Here is a 27,996-nt window from a genome sequence, read left to right as displayed (position 1 = left end):
AATATATGTACATTTGCATAGTTTATTCCAGTCACAGAATTTATAACTGCTTTAAGCAGAATTATCAGCCCTCTAGACAACTGATAAACCCATTTGTCCCCGTCCCCCGTCAAGCCCAATGAGCTCTCTTTTCTTCCCAAATACTCTTATAACAATTCTGGCGGCCCTTTTTCAAAGATTTAAGTACTGCCCAATTGAAAGCAGATTTCAAAGTAATTGACATGTTCTATCAGGGTGATACATAATCAGGAGGAAGAAGATTGATTCTTGAAACAATGGGCCGAGCAAGGGAAGTCTTCGGGTAACTTATCTTCGGGTGTCAGCCCCTTGGCCAAAACCCTTCACTTTCTCTAAGTACTTATAAAGTACTTATAAAGTGGTAATTTAGTCTACGTTAACCGAAGAATCCCAACTAATAATCAGCACTAGACTCCTGAGACTACCCAAGGAGTCCTGAAATAGGTTGCACCAAAGGTCCGGCATCCTGTCCATGAAAGTCAACTGATGTTTTTGGAAAGTCCAACAAAAGGTCACAGAATGCATGCATTGAGAGACCTTAGGAAACCCTCCAAATCATTCCAGAGAGGTGGTCAACCAACCCCATTTGGAAGCCTCCAGGAAGGGGGAGATCTAGGCAAGTGGTTCCACTGCTGAACAGCATTTCCAGGAAGATCTAGAGCTTGGCCTTCAATGGCTGGCTAAGGGAGCAAGTGGTTTTGCTCATAGAGGTAGTACAGCATCTGGATAAGTTCTCAATGAGTTGAGATCCTCAATGAATTTGTCGTACCTTCTTTGACCTAGTATTGAAGTGGAGCAACAAAGGTTAGTATACCATTTACCAGACCAGTTGGTGTGTGTGTGTGAGAGAGAGAGAGAGAGGGAGGGAGGGAGGGAGGGAAGGAGGGAGGGAAAGAGAGATGGGGGGACAACCAGGAAGAAACAGCATTAATTTAGGTTGCTTCCCATCAAGGAAGATATTTTAGGAAGGCGAGGATGCTGTTCACATGAAATGCCTCATTTGGAGACTAAATTAACCAGTCTTCTGGTTGGGAACAATAAATTGAACCACAAACTTAAAAACTGGGTGCTAAGTCACAAAGGAATGGACAAAGGTGAAAATGAATAAAGGACTCCCCATTTAAGATTTTAATCGCTTCACTAAGCTGTGGGTCTTGCTAATACCATGTGGGAGGTCACTTACATGAATCAAATTCACAGCTGTTTACCTTGACCACCTCCAGGAGTTTTTCCATCCCTTTTTGGACACTCTCAGGTATTCCTAGTCATGTGCCAAGACTAGGCACAGGAGGCCCAATTCTGGCCAATTCACTGTTTCTACCACAATCAGCAAGCCCATGAATTACAAGTGGCAGCCATGCCTGTTATTCCTTCCAGCCTAGCAAGGCCAAGACAACATAATTAAACATATGTTCTTTAACATTTATTTACAGGACTCTTTTCAGCCTAGCCCTTAACCTGAGGAGAAAGCACACAGTGCATTCTCTAATCTGTACCAGAGCTCACTGGGAATGTGCCCGTGCAGTTCCCCTCCCCCAGGAAGGAAACCTGGGAACCGTCTTCTCACGCCCCACGTAGGAGGATGGAGAGGGATGTTGCAGCAGCCCCCTGCGTGTCAGGTGTGAGCAGGTCCTCCCATCCTGTCTCTGAGTGCACTGCAATTCTTTCTTCGGACCTCAGCAGTGCTGCCCCGTTTGCAGAAGCTTCAAGGTGCTTTCTCTGTCCTAGGGGACATCCTTCCTCCACCTCTTCAGTAGAACTTCTGTTGTACTGAGATGGGCAGGATTTGATCTATCACCTTCTATCTGCAAAGCAGCCTTTCTTTAATCATAGGGGCAGCCCTTTCATCACCCCCGAGAAGCACCATCTAAGCTGGAGCCTTTGGACTGTGGATGGTGGCTCGGTCTAGGCTAGTTCTCACTGAGAGGATGAACTTCTGGGAGCAAAGTGGGAAAGAACTCAGAACACAAGTAGGGGTGTGTGTGTGTGTCCCCTTCAAACCTTGCTGAGAATTGTGGTACAAGAAGAAAACGCAGGATTCTGAAAATCAAGAGACAGCCGTATAAAAGCCCTCTTTGCTCCACACTGGTGGGACCATATCACAAGGACAAATGATTACAAACCAAAGTATCCAGAATACGGACAGGTTAGAAGAAGTTCAGAGGGGGATGACAAAACACAGGGAGGAGGAGGAGGAGGAGGAGGAAAACCAGGTTATAAGGTACAGAAAAGGACATCATAGGGAAGGTGACTGGAAAGGTGGGGTGTCCCTTCCAACCTCTGATTCTATGACTGTTAGTAATAGTGGGGGATTTCAATTGCCCCGATATCAGTGGGGAATTTGCCAAATCAAATCCCTAATAAATTTTTGCCGTTTTGCCGAGAGCTTCATTCATCAGAATGGCCCTAGCCCTAACCCTCATCCACAGAAAAGAAGTGAAGATAACTGAAACTTTAGGCAAAGTTATAATGTTATCTTTGAGTTTGTAATATCTGGAAAGGGAACTGAAAAGAGAAATATTTGGAATGAATTATCCAAATTCCAAGGGAAGTTAGGTGAGATCCAATCACTTGAAATCCCGAAGGAGCAAACAATCCAAGAAGGATGAGAAGAATTCTAAGAAATTCTGTAACGGATTATCAGAAATAACCCAACAAAAGAAAAATGAGGTGGTGATGGGGAATTTGAGGAAGCCAGCAAAGATACAGGAGTTCTTTCAAATGCTGAAGAGAAAAAGAGATCTATACAGAACAATTGGTTATGAGGAAACTGCATCTAGGGACAAATGTGGTGGAACCATCAGCTGAAGGGGAGGCTTCAGCCCTCTTTCTCAGGGAATAAAGGGGCAATCCAGGTTAGAGTCTGTTTAGGGCAACACCTGCAGTTTCCCAAGGGAAGACAGACAGTCTGGCAGGATTCTTGTAATAATAGGTACCGTAATCAACAATACAATATCCATTTGGGCCTACCCACAAGTGGTTCTGGTTGCCTAACCCTAACCCCAACAGATGAGGACAAGAGAGAAATTAGATTATTTTGAATGCTCCAGAGCCACATGGATTACAATCTTGGGTGTTGAGTGTGATTGCAGAATCTTCTTGGTAACCTCTGAGAACTTCTGGAAGACCAGTGAGGTTGGAGAAGACTGGAGAAGATCAAATCTTAAGGAGAAAGTTCCTATCAATGAGAAGAATTACTCAGTGGAACAGCTTGTCTCTGGACGCTGTGGGTGCTGTATCACTGGAGGTTTTTAAAAAGAGATTGGATAGAATAGTATAGGTCCATCTGTTTGCTAAGGGGGTTGGAGTAGAAGACTTCCAAGGTCTCTTCCAACTCTGTTATTCTATTATTAAATTCCACCTTCAAAAAGGGAAAGAGAAGGACTTGAGAAACTACTGACCTGTACATTTGACCTCTTCTGGGCATTGTCTTCAAACAGATTATTTGTCAGCACTTGAGAAAGAAATACAACAGTTAAGAAGAGTCAGCAGGGGTGTGGGGGGGTGTTTCACAAAGAAATTATCCCAGACTATAATCCTGGATAGAGCTACTAGTTTAGTAGATGAAGGGAATCTTTTAGACATCATAAACTTGTATCTCAACATTCTTAGAGTGTTTCTAGACACTCTTCACTCGAGACTTCCTTCCAAACTGAAGAGCAGTCATTAGAAATAACTTTTTTGGGTACAATCATTCAGCCAATGGTGAGTCCATTTTACAGTAGTTTCATCCAGCCGTAACACTCGGGGGGTGGGGGTGGGGGTGGAGGCACAGAGCTCATTTTATCAAGGGCTTGGAGGAGGGAATTGTGTGGGTAGAAAACTTGGAGAGTACCTGACAAAAGAGAATATTTGAAAAGATCTAGAGCAGCCTGAACAGCGAGCTGAAATGAAGAGTTTAGAATGGGAGAATTGCTAAGTTCTGCATCTTGGTGGGAAACACTGTAAGGCACTATTCCAGGATGGGGTAAGCATGACTTGATAATAGTACATGTGAAGGGGATCCTGGTGTTCTCATCAACTATACATGAGCAGCTGCTGAATAGGCAAATGCTATCCTGGGTGCATTTGCAGCAACATAAAAATCCAAATCCCAAGAAGTAAACATCCCACTCTACTCTGCCTTAGTCAACCCGCACTTGGAGGCCTGTATCCCACCATGGCCTGCATCATTCAAAAGGCTGCCAGAGCTCTACGAGGGATGGTGGGAGAGCTGGATATGCTTAACCTACAGCAGGGAGATACGAGGTCAGTCTTCCCATATCTGAAGGGCTCTTAGAGGACAGGACCAGAACCAGCGTGCTCAAAAACAAGGAGGAGGTCAGGCTGGCCTGTGAGGCAAATTTACTGGAGGTCATCTAGCAAAAAGATTCTCCTGCAAGGCTTCCCAAACTTTTTCCTTCATTACTCAAAACCACCTATCAGAAAGTCATTTTTACCCAATGTAGGAAAATCACCTTAAGTCAATTTAAAAGACTCTGTTGCAATTGGGTAATGGGGTTGTGTGATGGGGTTGTGTGCTGTTACCCAAAGAAAAATCACTTTTACCCAATTTGGGATAATTTACCCAGGTTTGGGAAGCACTGTTCTAATGAATTGGAGCAGATGACCTCTATGTTTTTCTGTGTTGACTTCACCTCCCCTTGTGGATTCCTTAGTCCTGCCTCTCCCCAGCCCCACCACAAATGGACTGTCCCCACAAAGAAAATGTCCAATAAAATGGTGGGCCCTGAAGGAAGGGCTGCTGCAGGGGCAAAAGTTCAGAGGCAGTGGTCTTAAATGGAACTTTCCCAAAAAGCAGCTGTGTTGCCAACTGCCGCCTCTTCATTCATATTGGTGTATTTTTCTCCCCTACCTTGAGGGAGTTCCTAGGTGTGGGACTAATCTCGAGCCCCTCCAAAGAAAGTTAACCTCTAGTGGGATGCTGGCCTCTTAGCTTCCCCGATGATCATTTAATCTTGCTTGGTGCCCCCCTTTCCCCACTCCCCCAGCCCCAGCCCAGCTGTCCTGCTGCTAGAAAGGGCTTGGAAATAGAAGGTCTGCCGAGGAAGGCCTGCCACGAACCTTGGTCTCAGGCAGGGCCGTCCTAGAAGCCTCCTCAAAGTCATTTTTTGGTTTTGAAGGAACCTAAAAGTTTTGGCATGAACTTCCCCATCTTCTTGTCTTTGGCATCCGTCTCGCATTCCTCCTCGCTTTGCTCCTCCTTCTTGCAGAAAACCTCAAAGCGGCTGTAGACACGCTTCTCCTTCCTCATGCTCTCCATCCTCTTCAGAAGAGAATCCCGGTCCTCCGAAGGCTCCCTCTGCAGGCCCCGCTTATGGCTCCCAAAGCTTTCTGATCTGCTGATCCCTGTGTTCCTCTCGTCCCCTTTACGGTCTAAACTTGTGGCAGACCTGGACAGCTCAGGATTACTAGCTGCTGGAAGCTGCCTGGCCAGCTCTGCCCGGTTCTTCTGGCTGTTGGCCGAAATCTGCTCCAGAATGACTTTCGTGTCATCTCGGAGGTTGCTGCTGTAGAGGACATTGGCCGTGGAGGAGGGCAATCGAGGTTGAGGTGCTGTGTTCACCCTGAGGACAGGCGCTGGTGCAGCCAGTTTGGGAGATTTCTCCTCTTCTATAATCTCCTGAGAATCGCTCCTGGACATTCGCTTGAGGGCTCCTGCGCTCAACTTATCGGGCTTCCAGCTCTCCAGGCCTGTTTCTTCCTCTGTTTTTTTCTCAGCTTTGGGATTTAACAACTGCTTTAGCTTGAGAGACCCCTTCCTAAAAAACTCTCTTGGACTCTGTTCCTGCTTGCAACTTTCTTCCTCGGGCTTACTGAGAGAGCTGTCAGAGCCCTGGTTCTTAGAGGAGATGGTGCTGACTGGAGCTTGTGCTGGCTTGTGGTCTTCGGTTTCAGGTCCATCTCCTCCTTTGAAAGAGACGTTTTCCTTCCTGTCTGCCATGGCACGTTTCTGAGTTTCTCCCACAAATATTAGGCTCTCCTTCTCTGGAAGATTGGATGGGTCTATTGGGTAGAATCGAGAAGCAAGCTTGTCCGTTTTATTGCTCCCATGGACCGTGGGGTCCTTGCTAAGCATGTCATTCACTGAGGCAGACCCTCCAAATTGCTCCTCCGACTCCAGGTGCAGCTTATAAGGGCTGAAGGAGTCTTTGGAGTCCAGCATCCGGCTCTCCAGAATCTTGTACTGCACTGACTTAGTGCACTTTTTTTCTGCATTCTGGGATTCTTCCTGGAGAAACGCAGACATAGCTTTGGTGTGACTGAGGGTGGTGCTTTGTGAGTCTTTCCCCACCGACTTGTACTTTTCCAGCAACTCGGCCACTTTAGAGACAGTGCTGGCTTTAATGGTTTCAGCGTCCCTGGTCATTTCGGTGGAGGTCTGCTCTTTTTGCACCATTTGGACTTTCTCAGTGGATGAATTTGGCTGGTCTAATTTGGCAGCACTAAAAATAAGAGAAGATCGAAGTCGCGAACTCCTCTGGATCAAGGGATTTATCCTGCTCCTGAAGGGATCCTGTTTCACCAACGAGGTTTCTTCTGGCAATCTCTCGGTTCCAGAAATGTCTTTGGCATTTGGAAGCGGAGGTTTGAAAGTGGTGAGGAGGTCGCTGGGATATCTAGTAAGGGGTTCTGGAGGACTAAGTACCTCGTTATGCGTCTCCGACTCCACAGGCATCGGAAAGCCTTCCTCTCCCGGGTCAGACTGATACCCGCTAAGATAGGAGGAAATTCTCCAGTTGCGCAACCCTGCCCTGTTCTCCTGAACCTTCTTGTCTTGCTCTACGTCTTGGCCTTGGTCGTGCAGAAAAAGCCTCTGTTCCATGCTCTGCTTCTGTGTGGGAGATGTTTGGCACATAAACTTCTGCCCCATGTTTTGCCTTCTTAGAGATGGAAGACCGAGGAGACCGTTCCCTCCGGGATTCAGGTGATCAGAGCCGTGTCGCACTTCTTTAGAAGAATTGGAAGGCACATAATCCAGCCTCAATGGATACCCATCTTGGGGGAAATTGGATTCTAGTTCTGGACACCTAAATCCATCTCCATAATCTTCTGGTTCATTGAATCCTACTCTGCCTCCTCGGATTCTTTCAAAAAGCCCCTGGGGCCTGTTAGCTCCATGGGGATGTTCAAACTGATATTGATAAAACTGATCTTTTTGAAAATGACTGGACTGAATTTTAAATTCGTCCAAATTGTTCATGTACAACTGCTTAGAAAACTGCTTTGTGGACTGAAAGTTCTCAAAGGTGCCTTCGGCAAAGCTGTGCCTTTTAAAGGAGTCCATTTCCAGCTGCTTGGAACGGAGGTAACCCCGGACAGGGTCTGCCTGGCAGTTCTCCATTTCCATTTTTTTGGAGTACATTCGCATGCCCGAACCCTCTAAAGTATGACGCAGCATGTCGTCTCTTCTAAAAGAAGACAGGAAATACCTGTCTGGGTCAATCCGATCCATAAAAGGTGAGAAAAGGTTGTCCTCTCGGGGGAGAAGCAGGTGAGGCTTCTTTGGAAAGAAGGGCATGTTGTTGGCAAATGGGGCCATGTTGTAGGGCCCCACCGGAGCCTCTGTCCTCACTAAAATGTTGGATGGAGGAACCAGCGGGTCTGACTGGGCGAAAAGAATGCGGAATTCCTCGTCGAAGCTGGCCACAAGCTCACCCTGGAAGATATGAGCGATGCTCCGGTGGATCTTCTCAAATGACCACATGAAGCTGCAAAGGGAGCAGGAGGAAAAATGAATCTTTGCCATGAGCTGCAGCCCATCACACTTAACTCTGCCACGCCCTAAACACTTCCAGGCAGAGATCTCTCTCTTGGTTTCCATTGGCCATGGGACCTCTAGGGTCAATTGCCAGCTGGACAGCAGGCCACTTTATTAATCTGATGGCCCAGTGGGACCCAGGTTCCATGGTCAAGACTTACTTTCTCAGCAGTTTCTCTTTTGAGAAATTGGTTCTATAGGTTCTCATTAGGATGCCCACAATGAGCCCGCCCCCTCCATGCTCACCTATAGCTGCCACTCAGCACCACCATGCAGTCCACCAGCAAGAACTTCTCCTTCAAGTGACCCTTGAATGACATCCCCGTGCGGCAATAGTAGGTGGGGCCAGAAACTGTCCGCACGCGTAAGAACTGCAAAGGAAGAAAGAGGCTGATGAGCAGGTGCCCGAGGACGTTCTCACTCCATCTGACCTCGCTTCCAGTCCAGCATCGGTTCCCGCATTTCCCCTCTTGGCCCTTTGAGCATCCATTCTGACAGCTTCTGTCCTGCTCAAGAGGCTCAAATGGCTTTCACCTTCGACCAGAGCAGGATCAGAGCGGGGGGGGGGGGGGGTTGGAGGGTGAAAAAAAGACTCCTGCCTGTTCCCGAGGATGTGACATTGTTTCACTTTATGTGTAATAGTTCTTAACTCTTCCTTATATTTGGTAAACTTCTCCCCACTATGAGAAATTATTTCTGAAACTGGCACATGGACTGCCAACCAGAAAAGATATTTCCAGTGTGCACTCAGTATTGCAATGTCCCTTGAAATGAGATAAGATGTTGCCCTGTGTTCTCAAAACACACTTTCCTACTTTTATCAAATCATGATTGACTCGGTCCAATGTTCTAGGTTCCCACAACATAGTGAACCAAACATTAGATAGAGCTATGTTAGTGGTGACAGTATGCTACATTAACATTTCACTAGCTGGCCTATGGCCAACCTATGTTGTACAAAACCAGCCACCGAGAGTTGATGCTTACCGGCTACAGCAGCAAGCCATTGGCCAAAAGGAAGAAATTAACAGAACAACAGAAGAATTGGAAGGGACCTTGAAGGTCTTGCAATCCAACCTTTTGCTCAAGCATGAGACCCTATGCCATTTCAGACAAAAATTAACAAAGCTTCTTGTCCCCATGAAAGAAGCTTCTCCTTTGGCTTTACAGATCTGCCTCCAGTGGGTCTCTCTCACTTGAGCCCTCCGACTGAGGGCTGCTCCCTCAGCTGGCATCTGTCCTGCCCTCTCCAAATCCCTCCGGACCCATTTTTGTGCTCACTTCCACAAAGTTGAGGTTCACTCTGCATTTGGCAGCCATGTCCAGGAAGAGCTGGGCGTGCATCTCGTCGAGCAGGATATACACGGGAACTCTGCGTGCAGCCGCATCCAATACCTCACTCAAGAGGTCCACATCAGTGAAAACATCCATGACTATAGCAACCACCTGAGGGAGTAGGAAAAAGCTCAGATTACAATCCCAGACAGATAGGCCGTCTGTCTCCAGACTTGGCCTTCCGTTGTGTGACACTCGGCCATCCAGACTTCCACTGCCCTTGCCTGAGTTAGTCCAATTTTGATAAGACGAGAGCAGCAGCAGCCGTACTGTATAAGCTCCCTTTCCCCAAGCCGGACACCCCGAGTCTCCGCTGGCTGGCTTATGAACGCACAACACCTGAGGAGACCAGTTCTCCCTTCAAGGAACCCCCCAGGCCGGACAGCCCGAGTCTCCGCTGGCTGGCTTATGAATCCACAGCACCCAAGGAAACCAGTTCTCCCTTCGAGGAACCCCAGGAATGTCTGTTTGGAAGTCTCAGAGGTGCAGAGCGGAGGCAGGCCGTGTCGCACTGCCCTAGGGACCGCAAAGACGTTCAAGCAGCTTTGCTGGAGATGATAGTGACAATGCCATCCTGGGAAGAGTGACCCAAGTGCAATCATAGCAACTGACTGATATATTGTCCAGGTTCTGAGTGCGGAAGTTAGATTAAACCTTAGGAAAAATCACAGGGAGTGAATATTGAACACTTTTAGCTTTGCCCAACTCTTACAAAAAAAATTGCCATTTTTATAAATGTGAATTTTGTAAATGTTATAAACAATGTGCTCTGTGGAGAATCAGTGCAGTTTTTTATACATAATATCATATTACAGTTAGTCCTCAACTTACAAGTTACATTTAGTGCCTGTTTGAAGGTTCAACAGCATGGAAAAAAGTGACTTAGGAACACTTTTCGCACTTACGATCGTTGCAGCCGTCACCATGATCACACGATCAAAATTCAGACACTTGGCAACTGACTGAAGCAAAGTCAATGGGGAAGCCAGATTCACTTAACAACAAAGTTACTAACTTAACAACTGTAGAGATTCACTTTAAAACTATTTCACTTAGCAACAGAAATTTTGGGCTCAATTGTGGTTGTAAATTGATGACTACCCTTATAAATCACTGTTTAATTTTTATTCTCAAAACTGTTCTGAAGAACTAATTAAGAACTGGAAGTCAATTTACGGGAATGATAACCCTGACATTTGTAGACATTTTAAAAAATATCTTACTTAGGGAAGTCCAAATGAGATAAAGCTGTTAAGGGCACAGGAACCGCTTTTTATTCCTTAAAGGTTTTTCTGGGGTCTCTTCCCGAAAGAGCCTGGCAGCCAGTGTCATTTGCTAGACTTTCAATCTGGCTGCAGCTTCCGTTCTCTTCTGTTTTACCTGGAAATTTTTACACCCCCCCCCCCATTCTTGAAATTATACGGAATCTTTTAAACATTTAGGAACCCTGCCCCTAACCTGAAAATCTTCAAAGAACACAAAACATTTCCTTGGAACAAGAAATATGACTTTTGTGTCATATATTTCAGTATTTAGAATGCATAAAATAGGGAGTGAAGTATGCAGTGGAATACCCCAAGGTTCTGTTTTAGGCCCAGTACTCTTCAACATCTTCATCAATGATTTGGATGAGGGAATAAATGGGGAACTCATCAAATTTGCAGATGACACCAAGATGGCAGGAACAGCCAACACTCCAGAAGACAGGCTTAAGATACAGAAGGATCTTGACAAACTTGAACATTGGGCCCTATCTAATAAAATGAAATTCAGTGGTGAAGAGAGTAAGGTTCTACATTTAGGCAACAAAAACGGAATGCACAGGTACAGTATAGATGATACCTTGCTCAGTAGTAGTAACTGTGAAAGGGATCTTGGAGTCCTAGTGGACAACCATTTAAATATGAGCCAGCAGTGTGCAGCAGCTGCCAAAAAAGCCAACACAGTCCTAGGCTGCATAAATAGAGGGATAGAATCAAGATCACGTGAAGTGTTAATACCACTTTATAATGCCTTGGTAAGGCCACACTTGGAATACTGCATTCAGTTCTGGTCGCCACGATGTAAAAAAGATGTGGAGACTCTAGAAAGAGTGCAGAGAAGAGCAACAAAGATGATTAGGGGACTGGAGACTAAAACATATGAAGAACGGTTGCAGGAACTGGGTATGTTTAGCTTAAGAGAAAGAAGGACTAGGGGAGACATGATAGCAGTGTTCCAATATCTCAGGGGTTGCCACAAAGAAGAGGGAGTCAAACTATTCTCCAAGTCACCTGAGGGTAGAACAAGAAGCAATGGGTGGAAACTAATCAAGGAGAAGCAACTTAGAACTGAGGAGAAACTTCCTGACAGGCAGAACAATTAACCAGTGGAACAACTTGCCTCCAGAAGTTGTGAATGCTCCAACACTGGAAGTCTTTAAGAAGAGGTTGGATAGACATTTGTCTGAAGTGGTGTAGGGTTTTCTGTCTAGGCAGGGGGTTGGACTAGAAGACCTCCAAGGTCCCTTCCCACTCTGCTACTCTATTCTAAGAATCGAAACCCTTGTATCACAGGGACATTTGCAATGACACTGGGCAGCAGTTTGGAGTGCTTTTCCTTATTTGCCTTTTCCTATGTTTATATTTATGTTTAAATTTTAGATTTCCACCTGCCCATCTAGCAGTTCGAAAGCATGAAAATGTTGAGTAGTTAAATAAGTACAATTTCGCTGGGAAGGTAACCAGTGTTCTGGGCGCATTTGGCATATAGCTGTGCCAACCAAACATCTTTGGACAACACTGGCTACCGTGGCTAAGGAAGAAGGGAGATGAGCACCCATCCCCCTGGAATTGGACATGGCTGGCCAGGGGAAACCTTTACCTTTTTTATGTTTAGATTGGTTACTAAAATTAGCAGAAACGCTTTTGTTATTTAATTATTCATTATGTTTTAATTATGAACTTTATAATATCAGCATTACCATACTATGTCTTCATTGTTTTCATAATATGTATTTTTTTATTTCTATATTTTTAAATTTCTGATTTTTTTTTAAAAGGACCTTGATGGTTGAGTGGTTAAAGGCATAGAGCTTGTTACACGACTGGGTGAGTTCCCGTTACTGGCTCCAGCTCCTGCCCACTAGCAGTTCAAAAGCATGCAAATGCGAGTAGGTAAATAGGTACTACTTTGGTGGGAAGGTAACAGTGTTCCATGCATGCCTCATGCTGGCCACATGACCATTGAGGCATCTTTGGACAATGCTGGTTCCCTCAGCTAGGAAACGGTGATCAGCATCATCCTCTAGAATCTAACATCACTGGACAGGAGCAATGTTTACCTTTACCTTTTATTTTTTTTAAAAAAATATCTATGTGATCCTGCTTTAATAGCCCCTCCCTCAATGTTCACTCAGTATCAGTGGCCTAACATCTGTGCTGCAGTAAAGTTTTGCACATTACTGCAGATTATAAGATATTTGCTTCAATAATGGCTGAAAGATTAAAGAGACTTTTAAATGAATTTATACGTAAAGATCAAAATGGCTTTCTACCTAAGAGGCAGATTAGATACAACATGAGAATAATTTTGAACACCTTGGAATACTATGAAGCTCACCCAGAAAATCAAATGGCATTGATCTTTCTGGATGCACAGATAACGTGAACTGGCAATTTACGATAATGCAATTACTGACTATGGATTTGGGGGAGAGATTTATAAATATGATTAAGACAATTTAATATAACCATCGGCAAAGATGATGGTAAATGGAGATATGACAGCGAAGGTTAATATTATGAAAGGCACAAGACAGGGATGTCTCTTATCCCCACTACTATTTGTATAGACATTGGAGGTATTAAATAGAAACATAAGACAGGATAATGAAATAAAAGGTATAACAATTAAAAAAGAAGAATATAAATTACAGGCATTTGCAGATGCTTTAGTCTTTATTTTAGAAGATCCACAAGAAACAGGGCCAAAACTATTAGACTGAATAGAAGAATATGGTGAAGTGGCAGGGTTGAAAATTAACAAAGAAAAAACGAAAATATTAGTGAAAAATGTTACAAACAGAAAAGGGAGTTAATGGAAAAGCTAGCTATTCAGATTACTAAAAAGGTAAGATACTTAGGAATTCAATTAACAGCAAGATGTGTAACGATAAAGGAAGATAATTACTATAAATTGATAAGACAAACTGAGATAGATTTGGAGAGATGGAACAATTTGCAACTATCCTTAATAGGAAGAATAGCAACAATTAAGATGAACATTTTACCAAGATTGCTCTTTTCATTCCAAACAATCCCGATAAAGTTAGAGAAAAAATATTTTGAAAATCTCAACAAAATAATTGTGAAATATATATAGCAAGGGGAAAAAGCGAGAATTAATCTAAAAATATTACAAGATGCAAGAATTAGAGGAGGGTTTGGGTTACCGAATCGGGAACTATATTATCAAGCAGCAGTGTTATTACGGATGAAAGAATGGATTGTACTGAGAAATTCAAGGTTATTAACATTGGTGGGACATGACTTACAGTTGGGTTGGCATGTCTTCCTATGGTATGGGGGAAAAAGATACATGGTTATTTTCAAACACATTATATAAGAAATGCTTTATTATTAGTATGGGAGAATGTTAGAGAAAAACACTATTTGAAGATACCAGCTTGGCTTTCGACAATGGAAGCGTAATACATCCAAATATTATTAATACGGGAAACATTGTTAGATGTAAAGATATTTTAACAGAAAGGGAGAACTTAAAAAGAAACAAGAATTAGAAGAACAAGGGGTTGATATGGTTTGGTACACACAATTGCAGATACAATCTAGATATGAGAAAGATACTAAATTATATGGTTTTCACATGGAGATAACAGAATTGGATGAGATACTTACAGGAACAGAAGAGCGAGTGATTAAAAAGTTGTATAGCTATTTACTGCGTGTTAAGCTAGAAGAACAGGTAAAAGAAACAATGATAGCTTGGGCAAATTTTTTTGGATATTCGATAGAGTTAGATAAATGGCAGCAACTATGGGAATGAAATATAAATTAACAATGACAACTGCTTATAAAGAGAATTTGTACAAAATGTTTTATAGATGGCACATGTCACCTGAAAGGTTGGCAAAAATGTTTAAAGACAAATCAACCAAATGTTGGAAATGCCATCAAACGCCGGGGTGTTATTATCACATGTGGTGGACATGCACAAAAGTGAAAAAATACTGGGCAAGAATTTGAATGTGGGTGGAGAAGATGAAGCAGCAACATGTTGACTTAAAACCTGAATTGTTCTTGTTGGGTATATTATCGGGGAAATATAGTAAATAAAATTTATATTTGATTATTCATGTAATAACTGCAGCTAGAATTGTATTTGCACAAAAATTGGAAAGGTGAAGAAATCCCTAAAGATGCAAATGTAATTAAGAAAATATTAGATTGTGCAGAAATGAGTAGATTAACACTAGCAATTAAAGGAAAGGAAGAATCTGATTATTATAATATATGGGGGTTATTTTATCATTGGTTAGAAAATGAATATGGATAAAAAGTATATAATTAAATAATTTAGGAAGAGAAATGTTGTAGCAGGAGATATGTTAAGTTGTAATGTTAAAATAAGAACAGATGTATATTAAAAAATTGGTGGTAAGGTATAACTATTATGACACAAAAAAATTGCACTCAGATAACACACTGATTGATGAATGATGAAATGTTTGTTTTAAAAGAAACAAAAAGAAAAAACTTTTTTAAAAAAGTAAAATTTTGCACATTACACACACACACATCATCAGTAAACAGATTTCTGAGAGTCACATGAGTCGGTGACAGTGGTTTTCAGAAGAATTGGCAAAAATCTGATTATATAGTAATCAAATTCAATCCTTTTTAACAACTAGTTGAGTAGTGGTCCATAAATAGGTATTAAAAGAAATAGAAATTTATTTTCTGGCAAAAGGTTGCAAAAAGACTAATTTTTAGGAAATTCAGAGGAATTATTTCCCAAGAAAGAAAAACGAGTGGGATGAAAAAGATTCATAAAATCACAGTTGGAAGGATCATCTAGTTCTAGTCCCTCCCAGGTTGAATACAGGAACTGCAATCCCATTTTGGACAGATGGCCCTCCTGCTGCTGTTAGAAGACCTCCACTGAAAGGAAGGCCTAAAGGAGTCTCCCTGTTTCACAGCCCTCACTTCCAGGAAATCCCTCCCAGGTGGATCCTTGGGGCCCTGGGTTAGGGTCAGGCTGCATCCCGATGGAGGGATTAAGAATCAAATAACTTGGATCAACTTTCCTGCAGCTTCAACCCATGGTTTGGTCACAACCTCTGCGGCAATAGGGAACCTGTATATTCCTTTTTACAAACCATTTAGCTCTAGAGCCCTGGTGGCACAGTGGTTAGAGCGAGGTATTGCAAGCAAACTCTTCCCACAGGCTGGAGTTGTTAAAATGAGGCCTTCCACGGGAGACTTTCCTCCAAGGGGACCTTTATGGATGCCCTTGGAGGAAAGTTATGATGCCAGTGGATATAGTCCACATAACTCATTTTGTAAGTATAATATGCGTCTTTGTCAGATGCCTTACTTAGATCAAGAATTGTGGTAACTCAGTAAGACAAGAAGGGAGGGAAGAAGGGAAGGAAGGAAGGAAGGAAATGTCAGCATTCCAACAAACTACTGTAGAAGATGGTTAGTGACAAATCTACAATTGCTCCTATAAATTGTGCATGATGGAACAATAAATTGTAGAATACTTTTAAAAACAAAACAAGATTCTCTAAGAGTTCAAACAATAAAGGAAAGGAGATCCTTAGAAGCTAAATAAGCTTCTCCAGAAGTACAAATGAACTGAAAATCAAAACAAACAAGCTGCATGATACTGTTGACCTATTCTTGCCCAGACACAGAAATCTGGTAGCAGTCTAGGGAGCTGAGAGCGTTCATGGAGATCAGCAACCCGACCTCCTGTCCCCCCCCCCTCCCCCACTGAGTTTAGGGGAGCAGGAGGGTAAACGTCCAGGACATAAAGTCAGACTGGAGAACCACCTAGTGTCCCCTTTCTGCCCCCAACCACAGAGACAGTGCAGACCAGCCTCATTTGGAAAAGGCTCTGGCGTCTGTGTCCCCAAGCTTAACTGCAAAATAAGCCTTCTTTCTGGCTCTGGAGATCAACGAGGCGACCCGAATCTGATAGATCTAACCTTGGATGGGGAGGGCTGCGGGAGGCTCATGTGAGCGTAGTCCAAACCCAGAAGTGAAGATGAAGAGGGGTCGCATAGCAGTGTGCCTGATGTAAAAATGGCCCCCGGGTCACCCTGTGGATCCCCCCCAGTTCAATTCAATCATAGCTTCTTCAGCTCAGCTTTCTAGGTTTCCAGGTTCCGCACAGCCCACCAGACAAGCGGATTCATTTGCGGCTCGGTGTGTCGTCTTGCAAACAGGGGAATGCAGGACAGAGTAAAGGAGGCAGAGAGCAGTGTGGCTGGTCTCCTTCAGGAGCTCTAGATGGAAGAGCAAAGGGGAGGGACCAGCCAATCCCCGAAGATGGTGCAGTGGAAAAGGGTGGCAAAACATGGTTGAACAACCATTTGCCCGGGATGATATAAGGACTCTTGCCTTAGTCAGGGAGTTGGACTAGAAGACCTCCAAGGTCCCTTCCAGCCTTACAATGATTTTCCTCTACAGTCAAAGCTGTGAATTTGCAGAGAGACGGAGCCTTGCCTGGAGATGAACAAGGAGGCAGGCAACCTGGATTCCTAACTTCCCAAGTGGAGCAGAGAGAAACAATTCTGGGAGAACATTGGGAAAGCAGTCGTCAAGAGCACAGCTATTCGACTACAAAGCTATTGGTGGTGGCTGGGTGGTGGGTGGGCCGGCCCTCCCTCCCTCACAGAGGCTTTTCAAACTGAGCTTGGGCGGGAATGCAGGGCGGGGTGTTCTTTTAGGTTTCTTCACTGGACAGGATGGGAACTGATGAGATAACTATCTCCTTCCAACTCTACGATCCATCCACAAATTCAAGTGGGAAACTGTGCACCACCAATGGAGAGAGACAGCCAAGTCCCTGCAGTTAGTTCTTGCATCAGAGGGTTGGAAAGTGATCAGAATAACACTGGTTTTGAAAGAGGGATCTGGTGTAAGGTCCCAATGGAAAGAGGAATTTAACCCTGGCGCCAGTGCCAGTCGTTTGAGGACACACACACACACACACACACACACCCTTTGCTGGACTCCTGCGTTGAGAAGTGGACTGCACTCATGAACTGAAATGCTCACTTCCATCTCCAGAGCTCTTTGAAAACAGGAGACAACAGGTCAGAATAGATACACAACACACACACAATTCTGGGGGGAGACCAAGAACTAAAAATAGCCCAAAGGCTACTGAAAGAAAAAGGTGATTATCTGGAGAGGAAAGCCAACTGTCTTGCCCACTTCTCCTCTTCTCTAATAGAACTTCTGACCACCACCGTCTCCCCTGCGTTCCACAACCACAATCTCACAGCTCTGCCTCTCGCTCTCCCACCTGCTGTGCAGCTCGAATCATTCGGCGTGCCTCCTCCTTGATGCTGGGGTTATCCGGGGGTGGGGGCTGAACCAAAGTAGTCACTTCCGTTCCCCGGAACCCAAAGACCATTGGCCAGCCAAGATCCAGCTCTGGAATGGCCAGGTCAGAGTTCACTGGCCAGTAAGTGCCCGAGGAACCGTCCATGTCTGCATCTGGCGGGCTGGAGTCCGTGCTGCCACCTCCCTCCTGAGAGGCGCACTGTGGCTTCTGCAGATGCTGAGTGATGTGCTCAATCTCTGAGGGGCAGAGGAAGTCCGGGGCTGCCTCATCCACCAGGAACCGGTGGTAGCTCTCCTTGCCTTCCTCCGCCAGCAAGTCCAGCGCCAGGCGGTAGTACTCCTTGTAGTGGGGCGGCAGGTAATTGGGATCCAGTGGGTTGTCCCCTTGGGAGGAGCTTTGCGACCGGCGAGCCATGACAGCAGAAGCCTCTGTTGGGGGAAAAGACAGGCCGGTTGGTTGATTCAGCTCATATGCTGCCCCTCTTGTCCCCAGAGCGACCCCAAGGGCTGGGCCAAGCAGTATCCCTTCATTTCACGTGGCAGCTCTACTCTTAACATCGGAAGTCCCTCTCCCAAGGGAGGGGCAACCCCACCCCAAAAGGCCATGCCCACCGGCAAGAGGATCTCCAAGGGAAGGGGCCCTGTGGTTCTGTGGGAATGCCTTCTGGGCAGGCCCACGCACACTTCTCCCCCAGCAGCCCATCCAGGTGGCTGGAGTGATGAAAGGCAGAAGCTCCAGCAGGATTCCCAACACAGAGGACGGAATGGGACAACTCGCCATGGGATAATTTAACAATTCTATTTATTTAAAATAAATAAAAGATATTTTAATTTCTGCCATTCACATTTTATTCTGTCCCTCCTCTTGCATCCTTTCTTTAATGATTCTATTCCACCATTTCTTAGTGTAATTCTTGTCCCATGGCGAGTTGGCCGCAGCAAATTGTCACTGAGCCCAAAGAGGACTTTGCCAGTTGTGGCATAGCAGCTCTTTGAGGCTTTGCACAGGTCCGCCCTTCGCATGTGAGCACCTGCCCTTCTCTCCCATTGCCAGTGGGCGCCTGGAGGAGCCAGCCAGCCAACCTGCCCCCTGAGGCCCCGGGGCTCCTCTCTATGGCAGAAGCTCTCGCCACTCTCTAACAGAGAGAAGGAGAAACCGCCCTGCAGCACCTGGCTTGCATTGGTGGAGCTGAAAGGATAGTCCAATTTTTGAGCCAGGCCATTTGGCTTCCTTTGTGGCACTTCCAACACCACTGTGTTTTGTACAGAGGACAAGTGCTGCCAGAAAGAACCTCACAGGGCAGGCCTGAAAGGGGCGGGGGTGGGGTGGGGGTGGGCAGATCCCTGGGCCAGGTGAAAAGTGTCACTGACCAAAAAAGGCCTTATGCGGTTTTTGCACCATGGAGACCTGTTAGTATCTTAAGAGATAAAGGAGATTCAATTCTGCCAAGCCCCCAAACTGGGAGGCAACAGAAAAACCTTAGGCAGAAGCAAAGATGGCTACACCACCATCTGGAGATTAAAGAAAACAGCAGGTGTCAAGTAGGAAAAGGGGAAGTTGGAGGGCAGAGCCTGGGTGCAGGAGGCCTGGCCTCTCCAAGAGCTCTTCTGACCCTCCCCACTCCCCCTCCGTTTCCTAAGGCACGGCCTGGCAAGTGAGACTCTTTGAGGGGAATGGACACCCAAGGCTCTCTCCTGAACAATAGTGAGATTGTGGGTGCTCCACAACTCCGGGGTTTCCCCCCCCCCTCCCAAGTAGTTCCTCTCAATGCTGTTCCTGGGTGGTGAATTCAGGACTGAGGCGGAAGAGGAGGCAGGCTGAGACCACGAGATGGGTCGTGCCATATTCAGACCGCTTTGTTAAGTTTTAACCACAATTAGAGTTTATTTTGACTGCCAGTGGCTCTTAACATTTTGTGCAAATTCTACCTGTTTAATTAACATAGAATTCTAAACACTGCACAAAGGGCTTAAATCAGTGACTAGCCAAGTGTGCTGAGTGGTCGTTAGGAAGAGTCTATGCAAAAAGAAAAACCAAGCGGCTGCTTGGTGCCAGCTCCCATGTTGCATGGACCACTTTGGGGAAACCACAGCCTCTTGAGCACAAGCAAGCTGGCCCTACAGATCCTGGGAGACGGGAACGCCTTGCTGTGCTTGGCTGGGTAGACTCCCATATTATCATAGCTGTTCCACTTCAGGTGTGGTGTGGGGTAGGTGCCAAAGGCCCCAGGGGAGTGACACACGGCAACGTCTCCATGGTGCAGAAAAAGCGGGTGTGCCTCCTCATGTGCCTACATGAGCAGACTAGGCAGGCTTGCGAAGAGCAATGTCAGAAGACTTAGTGCACCATCGGTCTGCCCCCTTGGTGTTCGTTTTTGACCCACTAGCTTCTGTTGAAAGTTGGTTCCAGGCATCCACTACTCTTTCTACTACTTCCCAGCATTACTTCAGAACTTCCCTCCCGCCAGTTTGGGGTTAAGTCCCTGTGCTTCTCGATTTTTGCTTAATATTTTAAATATTAGACCCTTATTCACATGCTCAATATATTTAACGGCTTCAATCACATCCCTTTCCCTTCTGTCCTCCAAGCTGCACGTATTCAGTTCCTCCGATCTCTCCTGGTATGTTTTGTCCCTCAGACCTTGGACCATTTTTGCATCTCTAGACTTGTTCAGTCTTATCAGTATCTATTTTTAAGTGGGGTTTCCAGAACTGGACACGGTATTGCAAATGAGGTCTGACTAAAACTCTACATAGCGGGATTAGGACCTCTTTCTTCCTGCTGGGATCCCCCTCTAGTGATGCATCCCAGAATTTGGTTGGCCTTCACAGCTGCCTGGCCACACCCTTTGCCCATGTTGCAGTTGTCTGCTGAGAGTGCACCTACATCTTTTCTTTCTGTTGTACCCACCAATACTGAGCCCTGCCAGAGGAGTCTTTTCCCCCAAGTGCATGATCATATATTTAGAAACTTTGAGCTGCATTCTACATTTTTGACTAATTTTCCTGCAATGCCAAATCATTTTTCATGTTATGTAAACCTCCAGGGATGACAATTCTATATTACACCTCTTTGCGTCACCAGCAAACCTTATCTACCCTTCTGTTATATCACTGGGAAACGCATTGAACAGAACAGGACCGGGGGCTGAGCCTTCTGACGGGTCTCTGTTCAGATGGCAGCCCATTAACCACCACCGCACTCTGGGATCGATCCCTGAGCCAACTTCCTAATCCATTGAACAGCCCGGGGATTAAGCCCTGGCCTGCACTGCCGGGACTGGTATGATCCTGCTGCCTGTGTTTGTTAGTGGCATCTACTTCTGAGAAGACTGAGCGCAAGTATTTATTTAGAAGGTTTATTATATAGACAGCTCTAAGTTTATTAAATTCAGCTCTCTTAAAGTCCAAGGCATTAGTTTGATTTTGTTCTATTGCTTGTATCTGTATTATGTTGAATTCCAATATGACATAGTCATCCACCACCCCAGACTTCCCCCAATTTCAACCCCTTCTATTGTTTTATCTCTGTTAGTAAGAATTAAGCTCAGTAGGGCTAACCCTCTAGTTCCCTTCTCCTCCTTTTGAGACGCAAAGTTGTCTGCTGGGTTTGTCAGGAGCCTGTTTGATCTCCCACTAAGTGCCGTTGATATCAGCATAGTTGAAATGTTCCAGTGTGCTTCTTGAACACCTTAGTTAACTGGTTATCGAAAAGTATTTCCTTTGTTTGATTGGGAGGTCTGTGGTTTACATCTATGGCAATGTCCCTTTTTTCCCATTAACTCAAATGCATTCAAGATTTTCATTGTTGAGTGAAATTGTTTTGGGGATTTTTTGCGTTTAGTAGGGGTATAGCTATTTTTATATACAATGCAATACCTTTTCTGAGGAGTCTGAAGCATGGGATAGTGCTTCTCTTTTTTTTTTCTGTGGTGCATTAAAGCAGCCCCTCTCCCACCCACCTACGAAAAAGTTTTTAGACTTGTAGAAACCAGGCTGGTCCCCCTCAGCTTTTCAACAGCAGGAGACGAATAGTTTTTTCCTCTGTTTTGGGAAGAGGCTTCTACAGCCTCGCACCTCAGGGATGTTTTTCTATGACTGCGATGGTGAGGAGGATCAATAGATATTCTATGTTCATGCTGCCCAAACCCCCTCTGAGGTGAGTAGTGGACATGAGGTCCCCAGGTTAATTCTATGTGGTGTGAAGAAAATCCTTCATTTGAATTTCTGTACAAAATCTTCTCCCCAACACACATAACTTTATGCTTACATAAACAGATGATGTTGCATAGTTTGGGCAATGAAACTTTGCAAGAAAACCACCAAGATCAGAGAGTATCAAGGAGCCTTCATTTCAACTCTGAGCTACATGCATTCTCCTTAAGAGCTACTTCTGGAGCTCTTCACAGCCTTTTTTAAATTACTGGCAGGTCAATTATTCTTGCGTGGAGAGACCCGAAATGTTTGCTAGTTGCCTTCCAGACCCAATCCGAGTTGTCGGTTTTCTGCTCAAAAGCCTTCAACAGCTGTTAAAAAACAGCTTAGAATCAAGATCACGTGAAGTGTTAATACTACTTTATAATGCCTTGGTGAGGCCACACTTGGAATACTGCATTCAGTTTTGGTCACCATGATGTAGAAAAGATGTGGAGACTCTAGAAGGAGTGCAGAGAAGCGCAACAAAGATGATTAAGGGACTGGAGACTAAAACATATGAAGAATGGATGCAGGAACTGGGTATATCTAATTTAATGAAAAGAAGGACTAGGGGAGACATGATAGCTGTGTTCCATATCTCAGGGGTTGCCACAAAGAAGAGGGAGTCAAACCATTTTCCAAGGCACCTGAGGGTAGAACAAGAAGCAATGGGTGGAAACTAATCAAGGAGAGAAGCAACTTAGAATTGAGGAGGAATTTCCTGACAGAACAATTAATCAGTGGAACAGCTTGCCTCCAGAAGTTGTGAATGCCCCAACACTGGAAGTCTTTAAGAAGATGTTGGATAGCCATCTGTCTGAAACGGTATAGGGTTTCCTGCCTAGGCAGGGGGTTGGACTAGAAGACCTCCAAGGTCCCTTCCAACTCTGCTATTGTATTATCGTACTGTATTATTGCATTAAGGCCCAACAACCCATCTCGTCTGAAACCTGATTAACAGAAACTGTCTCTCCAGGGTGCCCTCACTGAGGGGTCCTTGGCGTTCTCTGAGCTTGGTTGTTTTCTTGCAGAGGTTTCATTACGCAAACTAGGCAACATCATCAGTGCTACTAAGGAGTGGGGTTTGCTCTCATTTTATCTTCTGGCAACTTGCCCTGAATGTTGGTGGGGGCGATCTCGCAGGCTCTTTGGTTGGGCTGTTTACTGTTAGCTTAGGTTTAGGTTTAGGTTTATTGGACTTATATGCTGCCCTTCTCCCAAAGGACTCAGGGCGGCGTACAACATAAAAACACATATTATAAAAGTTAAAAGAAAGATTAAATAGAATATCCCAAAAAACCCAATAGACGTTTACAATGAGATTTAGAAATTAGATTAAAATTAACAATTAAAATTAATAATTAATTTTATTCAGGCCAGGCCGGCTTGCTGGAAAAGCCAACTTTTTAGGGTGCGCTGGAAGGACCGGAGGTCGGGAATTATGCGAAGCTCCGGGGGCAACTCATTCCAAAGGGAAGGCGCTCCCACAGAGAAGGGTCTCCCCATGGGAGTTGCCAGCCTACACTGCCTGGCCAACGGCACCCTGAGGAGGCCAACTCTGTGGGATCGTACTGGACGGTGGGAGGCTACTGGTGGCAGTAGGTGGTCTCGCAAGTACTGCTTCTTTGGCAGATTGGGCTATTGTTGACTTCTTGATTGTTGGTCTGATGTTAATCTTAGTGTTAAATCTATGCTCATCTGGCTATTGATAGTGGTGGGGAGGTGTTGGACATTGTGTTCCCTTTTTGGTTTGTGGATTGTCCCTTTTGCATACAGCATGTGGATATTGTTTATGTCTATGTACCTATTGATGGCTACTTTGTCAGCCCCAGGCTTCCAGGAATTCTCTTTTTGGACTTGGCTTGGTTTAGGATGGTCTCACATGTTTCAGTTTCCAAGTTGAAATGATGGCTAAGTCTGTCCACATATTGTGAAATGAAAGAGTTTTCATCATGTCTTCTGACTGCTACTTGATGTTCATGGATGGATTCTGCTGGTCTTCTGCCTGCTTGTGTAGTTAGTGGCTGCTGCAGTGTTGACACTGTATGTTGTAGATGACTCCTGTTTTTTTTTTGGGGGGGGGGCTGCTGGGTCTTTTGATTTACTTGGGATGTTTTGGAGGGCTTTAGCTGGTTTGTATGCTGAGTCCATGGGATTGTAATTGGTGGTTTCTGAAAGGTCTCTGGTGTAGGGTGTTGTTATCATTTTTGCCACCTTTGTTGGTTGTGCAGTAATAGGTTGAGCGCTCAGGCACTTTTTGATTGGAACTTGCATGGATATTCATTTTGTCAGAAGATATTGTGCAGATTATTTATTTCCTTTTCCTGCTGTTGAGGGTTGTTATTAGTACTTCCTAAATGGTTGCTTTTTTCATGTTGGTGTGTTTCTACCAGACCAAAATTTCATAGAAATCTCTTCCTATTATCACTTTATAATAAATGTATTAATTCAAGGTAGGAGAATTTACATTGGTCCATAACCGTAGCCATTGCAATCTCTGCTATTTTAACCCATAAAATTAAACAATATCCATTTACATCAGTGATAAGTTATACATCAATTGGGCACCCTTTTAAAACACAAATGGCCACACCTTTAGCTTTCGTCAAAGTGTCTATGAGATAAACCTGTCCCACCCAATCCTTCATTAGCAGAGATTTATCCTGTTCCATTAAATGAGTCTCCTGTAAATAATAAGTAATACCTGCGCTTAATGATTCTAAAAATGCCAAGACTACATTTTTAGAGTCTCACATGGAAACTAGGTCCATCCATACATTTTATTTTGGCACACTTCTCAACAATTTCCCAATACCAGTTGATTTTATCACCTGTAGCATTTAGCAAATGTCTAATAATAAACTCTTCTATATTTAACTATTATAGTCTGTATTCTCACAAATACAGAATCTCCATATTCAAACACCATTTTATTACATATAGAATTTATATTTAAAAGAAAAAAGAAAGAAAAAACCTGATTACCTGCACAAAAATAAAAGCAAATAACATTAATAAGGAAGAATCCACCCCCACATACAAAGGGAAAAAGTATATATAGGTAAAAAGAACAAAAACAATTAAAGAACTTGACAATGATCCAAATGAGATGGCCTAGTGCTTCCTCTCTGAAAATTACAAGACAGTTTCAAACACTGCCAGTTGAAATAAAAGGGATTCAGTTGCTGTTGAGTGGACACTTCTTCCAAGCCATGGTAGAAAGAGCCAGGGAAGGCCATGTTGAAGGCCACAAAGAGCAGCGCGGAGCGCCTTATCCTCCCTGAAGTTATCTCCTCTACTTGAAGTCACCCAAGTTGGTGACCATGTGTGACACGAAAACACCAACCCCTCTTCGGCCATCCTGCCTCTTCCATATTTAGCTTCGCTGGATGTTCCAGCAGAGCATAAAGTTGCAAAGACATGGGGAAGCCTTGAGTGGACCTCCACAAAGGGAGCACACAGGATTGAGCAGGAGCTCCTGGAAGAGCAACGCCATGACTACCCATTTCAGTAACTGCTTTCTACTGGATTTGGTAATTATAGTTAGTCTCCCATTCATGTTTATCAACCATCAGACTTACCCCATCACTTATTTACTTTTGGAGGTGCTCACTAAGGTTTCCTAGGAAGCTAGAAGCAAGTCTAACCCTCTTCTCCTTCACTAGTTTTCTATCTTGGCTGCACTCCAGGAGCTCAAAGCAGTCTCCAGGATCTCCCCAACAACAATTCTGGGAGACACCGAGTGACCAAAGTGACCCTGTGAGCCTCCAAGGCTGAAGTGCTTTGAATGTGACCACAGCCCAGGCCGAACCCCTGCAAGGCAGAGCCCCTTCCCAGCTTCATCTGACTCAGCTTCCCTGTCTTGCTCCGGTCAACCTGCCCTCTCCATTGTTCCTGGATTGGGGGGTGGGGGTGTCTCATGGTTTGCACCGTGCCAAAACCCCCAGGACTGCCCAAGCCTTCCAGAGATGCTCCAGGCTGTTCAGAGGGAACGGCCAAGGATCGTTTACAACATTCTCTTCTGGGGAAGTGAGTAGATAATTAACTTGGGAAAAATGCAGAACTAAAAATTAAAATGTGTACTCCGTAAGTTTACTGTCCTAGTTTTAAAAACCTAAGCTTCTAATATCCGCTACATAAGAGGAGCCCGTTGGATGATCCTGGTGCTTTTGACCCTTCTCAAACTCAGCTCGGAAACAAGGCACTTACTGGGCTGCCCCTGGCCTGCTCCAGGAAACAAGCAGCTGGGAGTAAAGCCCTCTACTTCCTTTCCAGAGAACGCCAAGCTCAAGGTGGCTGGCCTGGCCCAGCACCCTCAGGCGGCCACTCTCGTCCCGGGTGCCACCCACTTGGCAGCTTCCCCAGCCACCCGTCGCAGCTCTGCAGAGAGGCCCTTACCAGGACTCACTCAGCCCTCCAACGCAGCACGCCCTCCCTTCCTGCTCTAGCCCGCCCAGCAGGGCCTGTTGCTGCCTGCTTCTGCATCGGCAGCCCTCCTGTTCCCAGCCTACCTGCCTCACCCTGCTGAACCGGCTCGGCCGCTTTGGCCGCACCCAGCTCCAGCAAGGAGGCCCGCGGAAGCAGCTAAGGAGAAGCCTCCTCCTCCTTCACTGGAGGCCCCTGGCTGTGCTCCAGCACCAAAGCCAGAAGGCAGCCACACTCCCTCCTCCAAGTGGGCTCCTGGGAATGGGTGCGAGGAAGGCCTCTGCTGGGTACCATGGAGGGTTGCCTGAGAACTGCAGAGATCTGCGGAGTCGACAGGAGTGTATGAGCCCAGGGTGCTTCCCAAAGCTCCCAAGGCCCTTGGCTCCAGCCTTAGGTGGGCTGAAGAGGCGTTCAGAGCCTGGCACGCATCAGATGGCCTCTCCTCTCCTGCCCGGCCTGGCCTGCAACAGGGGCGCTCCCCATCTCCCAGGGCCTTGGAAGTAGGGCAGAGAGAAAGGGGAGTTGCTAAAGTTCAGCCCCAGGGTTGAAAGCTCCCCCTTCTTCTCCTGGAAAACCCATCTTTCCCTAGCTGACTCTCCCGTAGCACACAGCCAAACCAGGCTCCATTTTCTGAGAGGGTATTCCTCCATAAGTCACAGTAAACCCAGGGGAAGAGTTAACTCCAAATCGCAGAGCTTCCTCTGGCCGAAAGTTTCTCCCATGGGATCCCAGCACCTAGCAGGAGGGATCCTGGGGGCAGCCCCACCGCATTTCCAGTGAGCTCCCTGAGATCATCCTCTGCAAGTGGGGCTGGGACTCAGCCCAAGACCGAAGAGGCACCAGGCGCTCTCTTGGCAGGCCCGCTTGGCTTCACGCGGCTCTGCCATCAGCGACTTGCCTGCCCCAGCACGTTCCGGGCGCTGCTAGCACAGCGAGCGCTGGGGAAGGTGTGGGCACGCATGGCGCCGGGAATGCGGGGGGAGAGAAGCGCCGGTCTTCTGCCTGGCCAGCTCAGCCCACTCCGGGTCAGCGCCCTCCGCCCTGCCCTAACGGACGGGCCAGCACGCCCAGTCCTGGGGCGCTCGCCCACGATCCGGCGGAGTTCAGGGGTTTCCAGCCACGGGCGAGATGCGCCCACCGCCCTTTCTCGGAACCAGTTGGACCCCGCCGCCGGGCCCTTCCCGCCCTAGCTAACTTCCCAACTCCGCAAGGCGTTGCTCTTCCCCAAGTTCCAGCCTCGTCCCCGGCCCCCTTTGGGGTCGCCAGCGCGGAGGCTCTCTGCCGCGGGAAGAAGGGGACCGGCCAGCCGGACGCGAGACTCGGCGCTGCGCGGTGGAGGGACGATCCTCTCCGCCCTCCCCTCGACCGTCCGATCCAGCCCTGCCAGCGCACGACTTACCTTCCCGGGGTCTCGGGGCCGGCCGGCGGCTGCTCCTGCTGGACAGGTGGTGGGCTGCCCGCTGCTGCTGCTGCTGCTGCTGCCGCCGCCGCCGCCGCGCTCAGAGGCTGTGGGGCTGGCGGCGTCCGGCGTCCCCACCCCCGGCGCTCCCAGCGCCTGATTCACCTCGGAGCGAGTGCGAAGCTCCACCCAGGGCAGCAGCGGAGGGGAAGCGGAGCGAAGTCGGCCGACGGCGACGGTGGAGAGAAAGGCAGAAGGCGCTCCCGCTCTCCCTGTACATT

General features: G+C 46.1%; 1 protein-coding gene across 3 annotated transcripts; it reads right to left on the bottom strand.

Moving 5' to 3' along the window:
• Positions 1–6: 6 nt before the first annotated feature.
• Positions 7–27,996, bottom strand: FAM83H (family with sequence similarity 83 member H). 3 transcript variants are annotated; one of them, XR_014175167.1, is made up of 7 exons: positions 27,716–27,996; positions 17,654–18,123; positions 9,062–9,226; positions 8,027–8,151; positions 5,083–7,730; positions 3,420–3,472; positions 7–797 (listed from the first exon to the last, which is right to left on the bottom strand). XR_014175167.1 is itself a non-coding variant. In XM_081950342.1 (6 exons), exons 2-5 carry the CDS (start codon positions 18,107–18,109, stop codon positions 5,123–5,125), a joined length of 3,354 nt encoding a protein of 1,117 aa, XP_081806468.1. In that variant the 5' UTR covers positions 18,110–18,123; positions 27,716–27,996; the 3' UTR covers positions 7–3,472; positions 5,083–5,122. The 3 variants fall into 3 exon arrangements, 2 of the variants coding, with proteins under 2 accessions (XP_081806468.1, XP_081806469.1); XM_081950342.1 differs by having other exon boundaries at positions 7–3,472; XM_081950343.1 differs by lacking the exon at positions 3,420–3,472.

Source organism: Natrix helvetica (assembly GCF_964273705.1).
Source record: "Natrix helvetica genome assembly, chromosome: 4".
Classification (NCBI taxonomy): domain Eukaryota; kingdom Metazoa; phylum Chordata; class Lepidosauria; order Squamata; family Natricidae; genus Natrix; species Natrix helvetica.
This window is presented reverse-complemented; position numbering and strand designations above follow the sequence as displayed.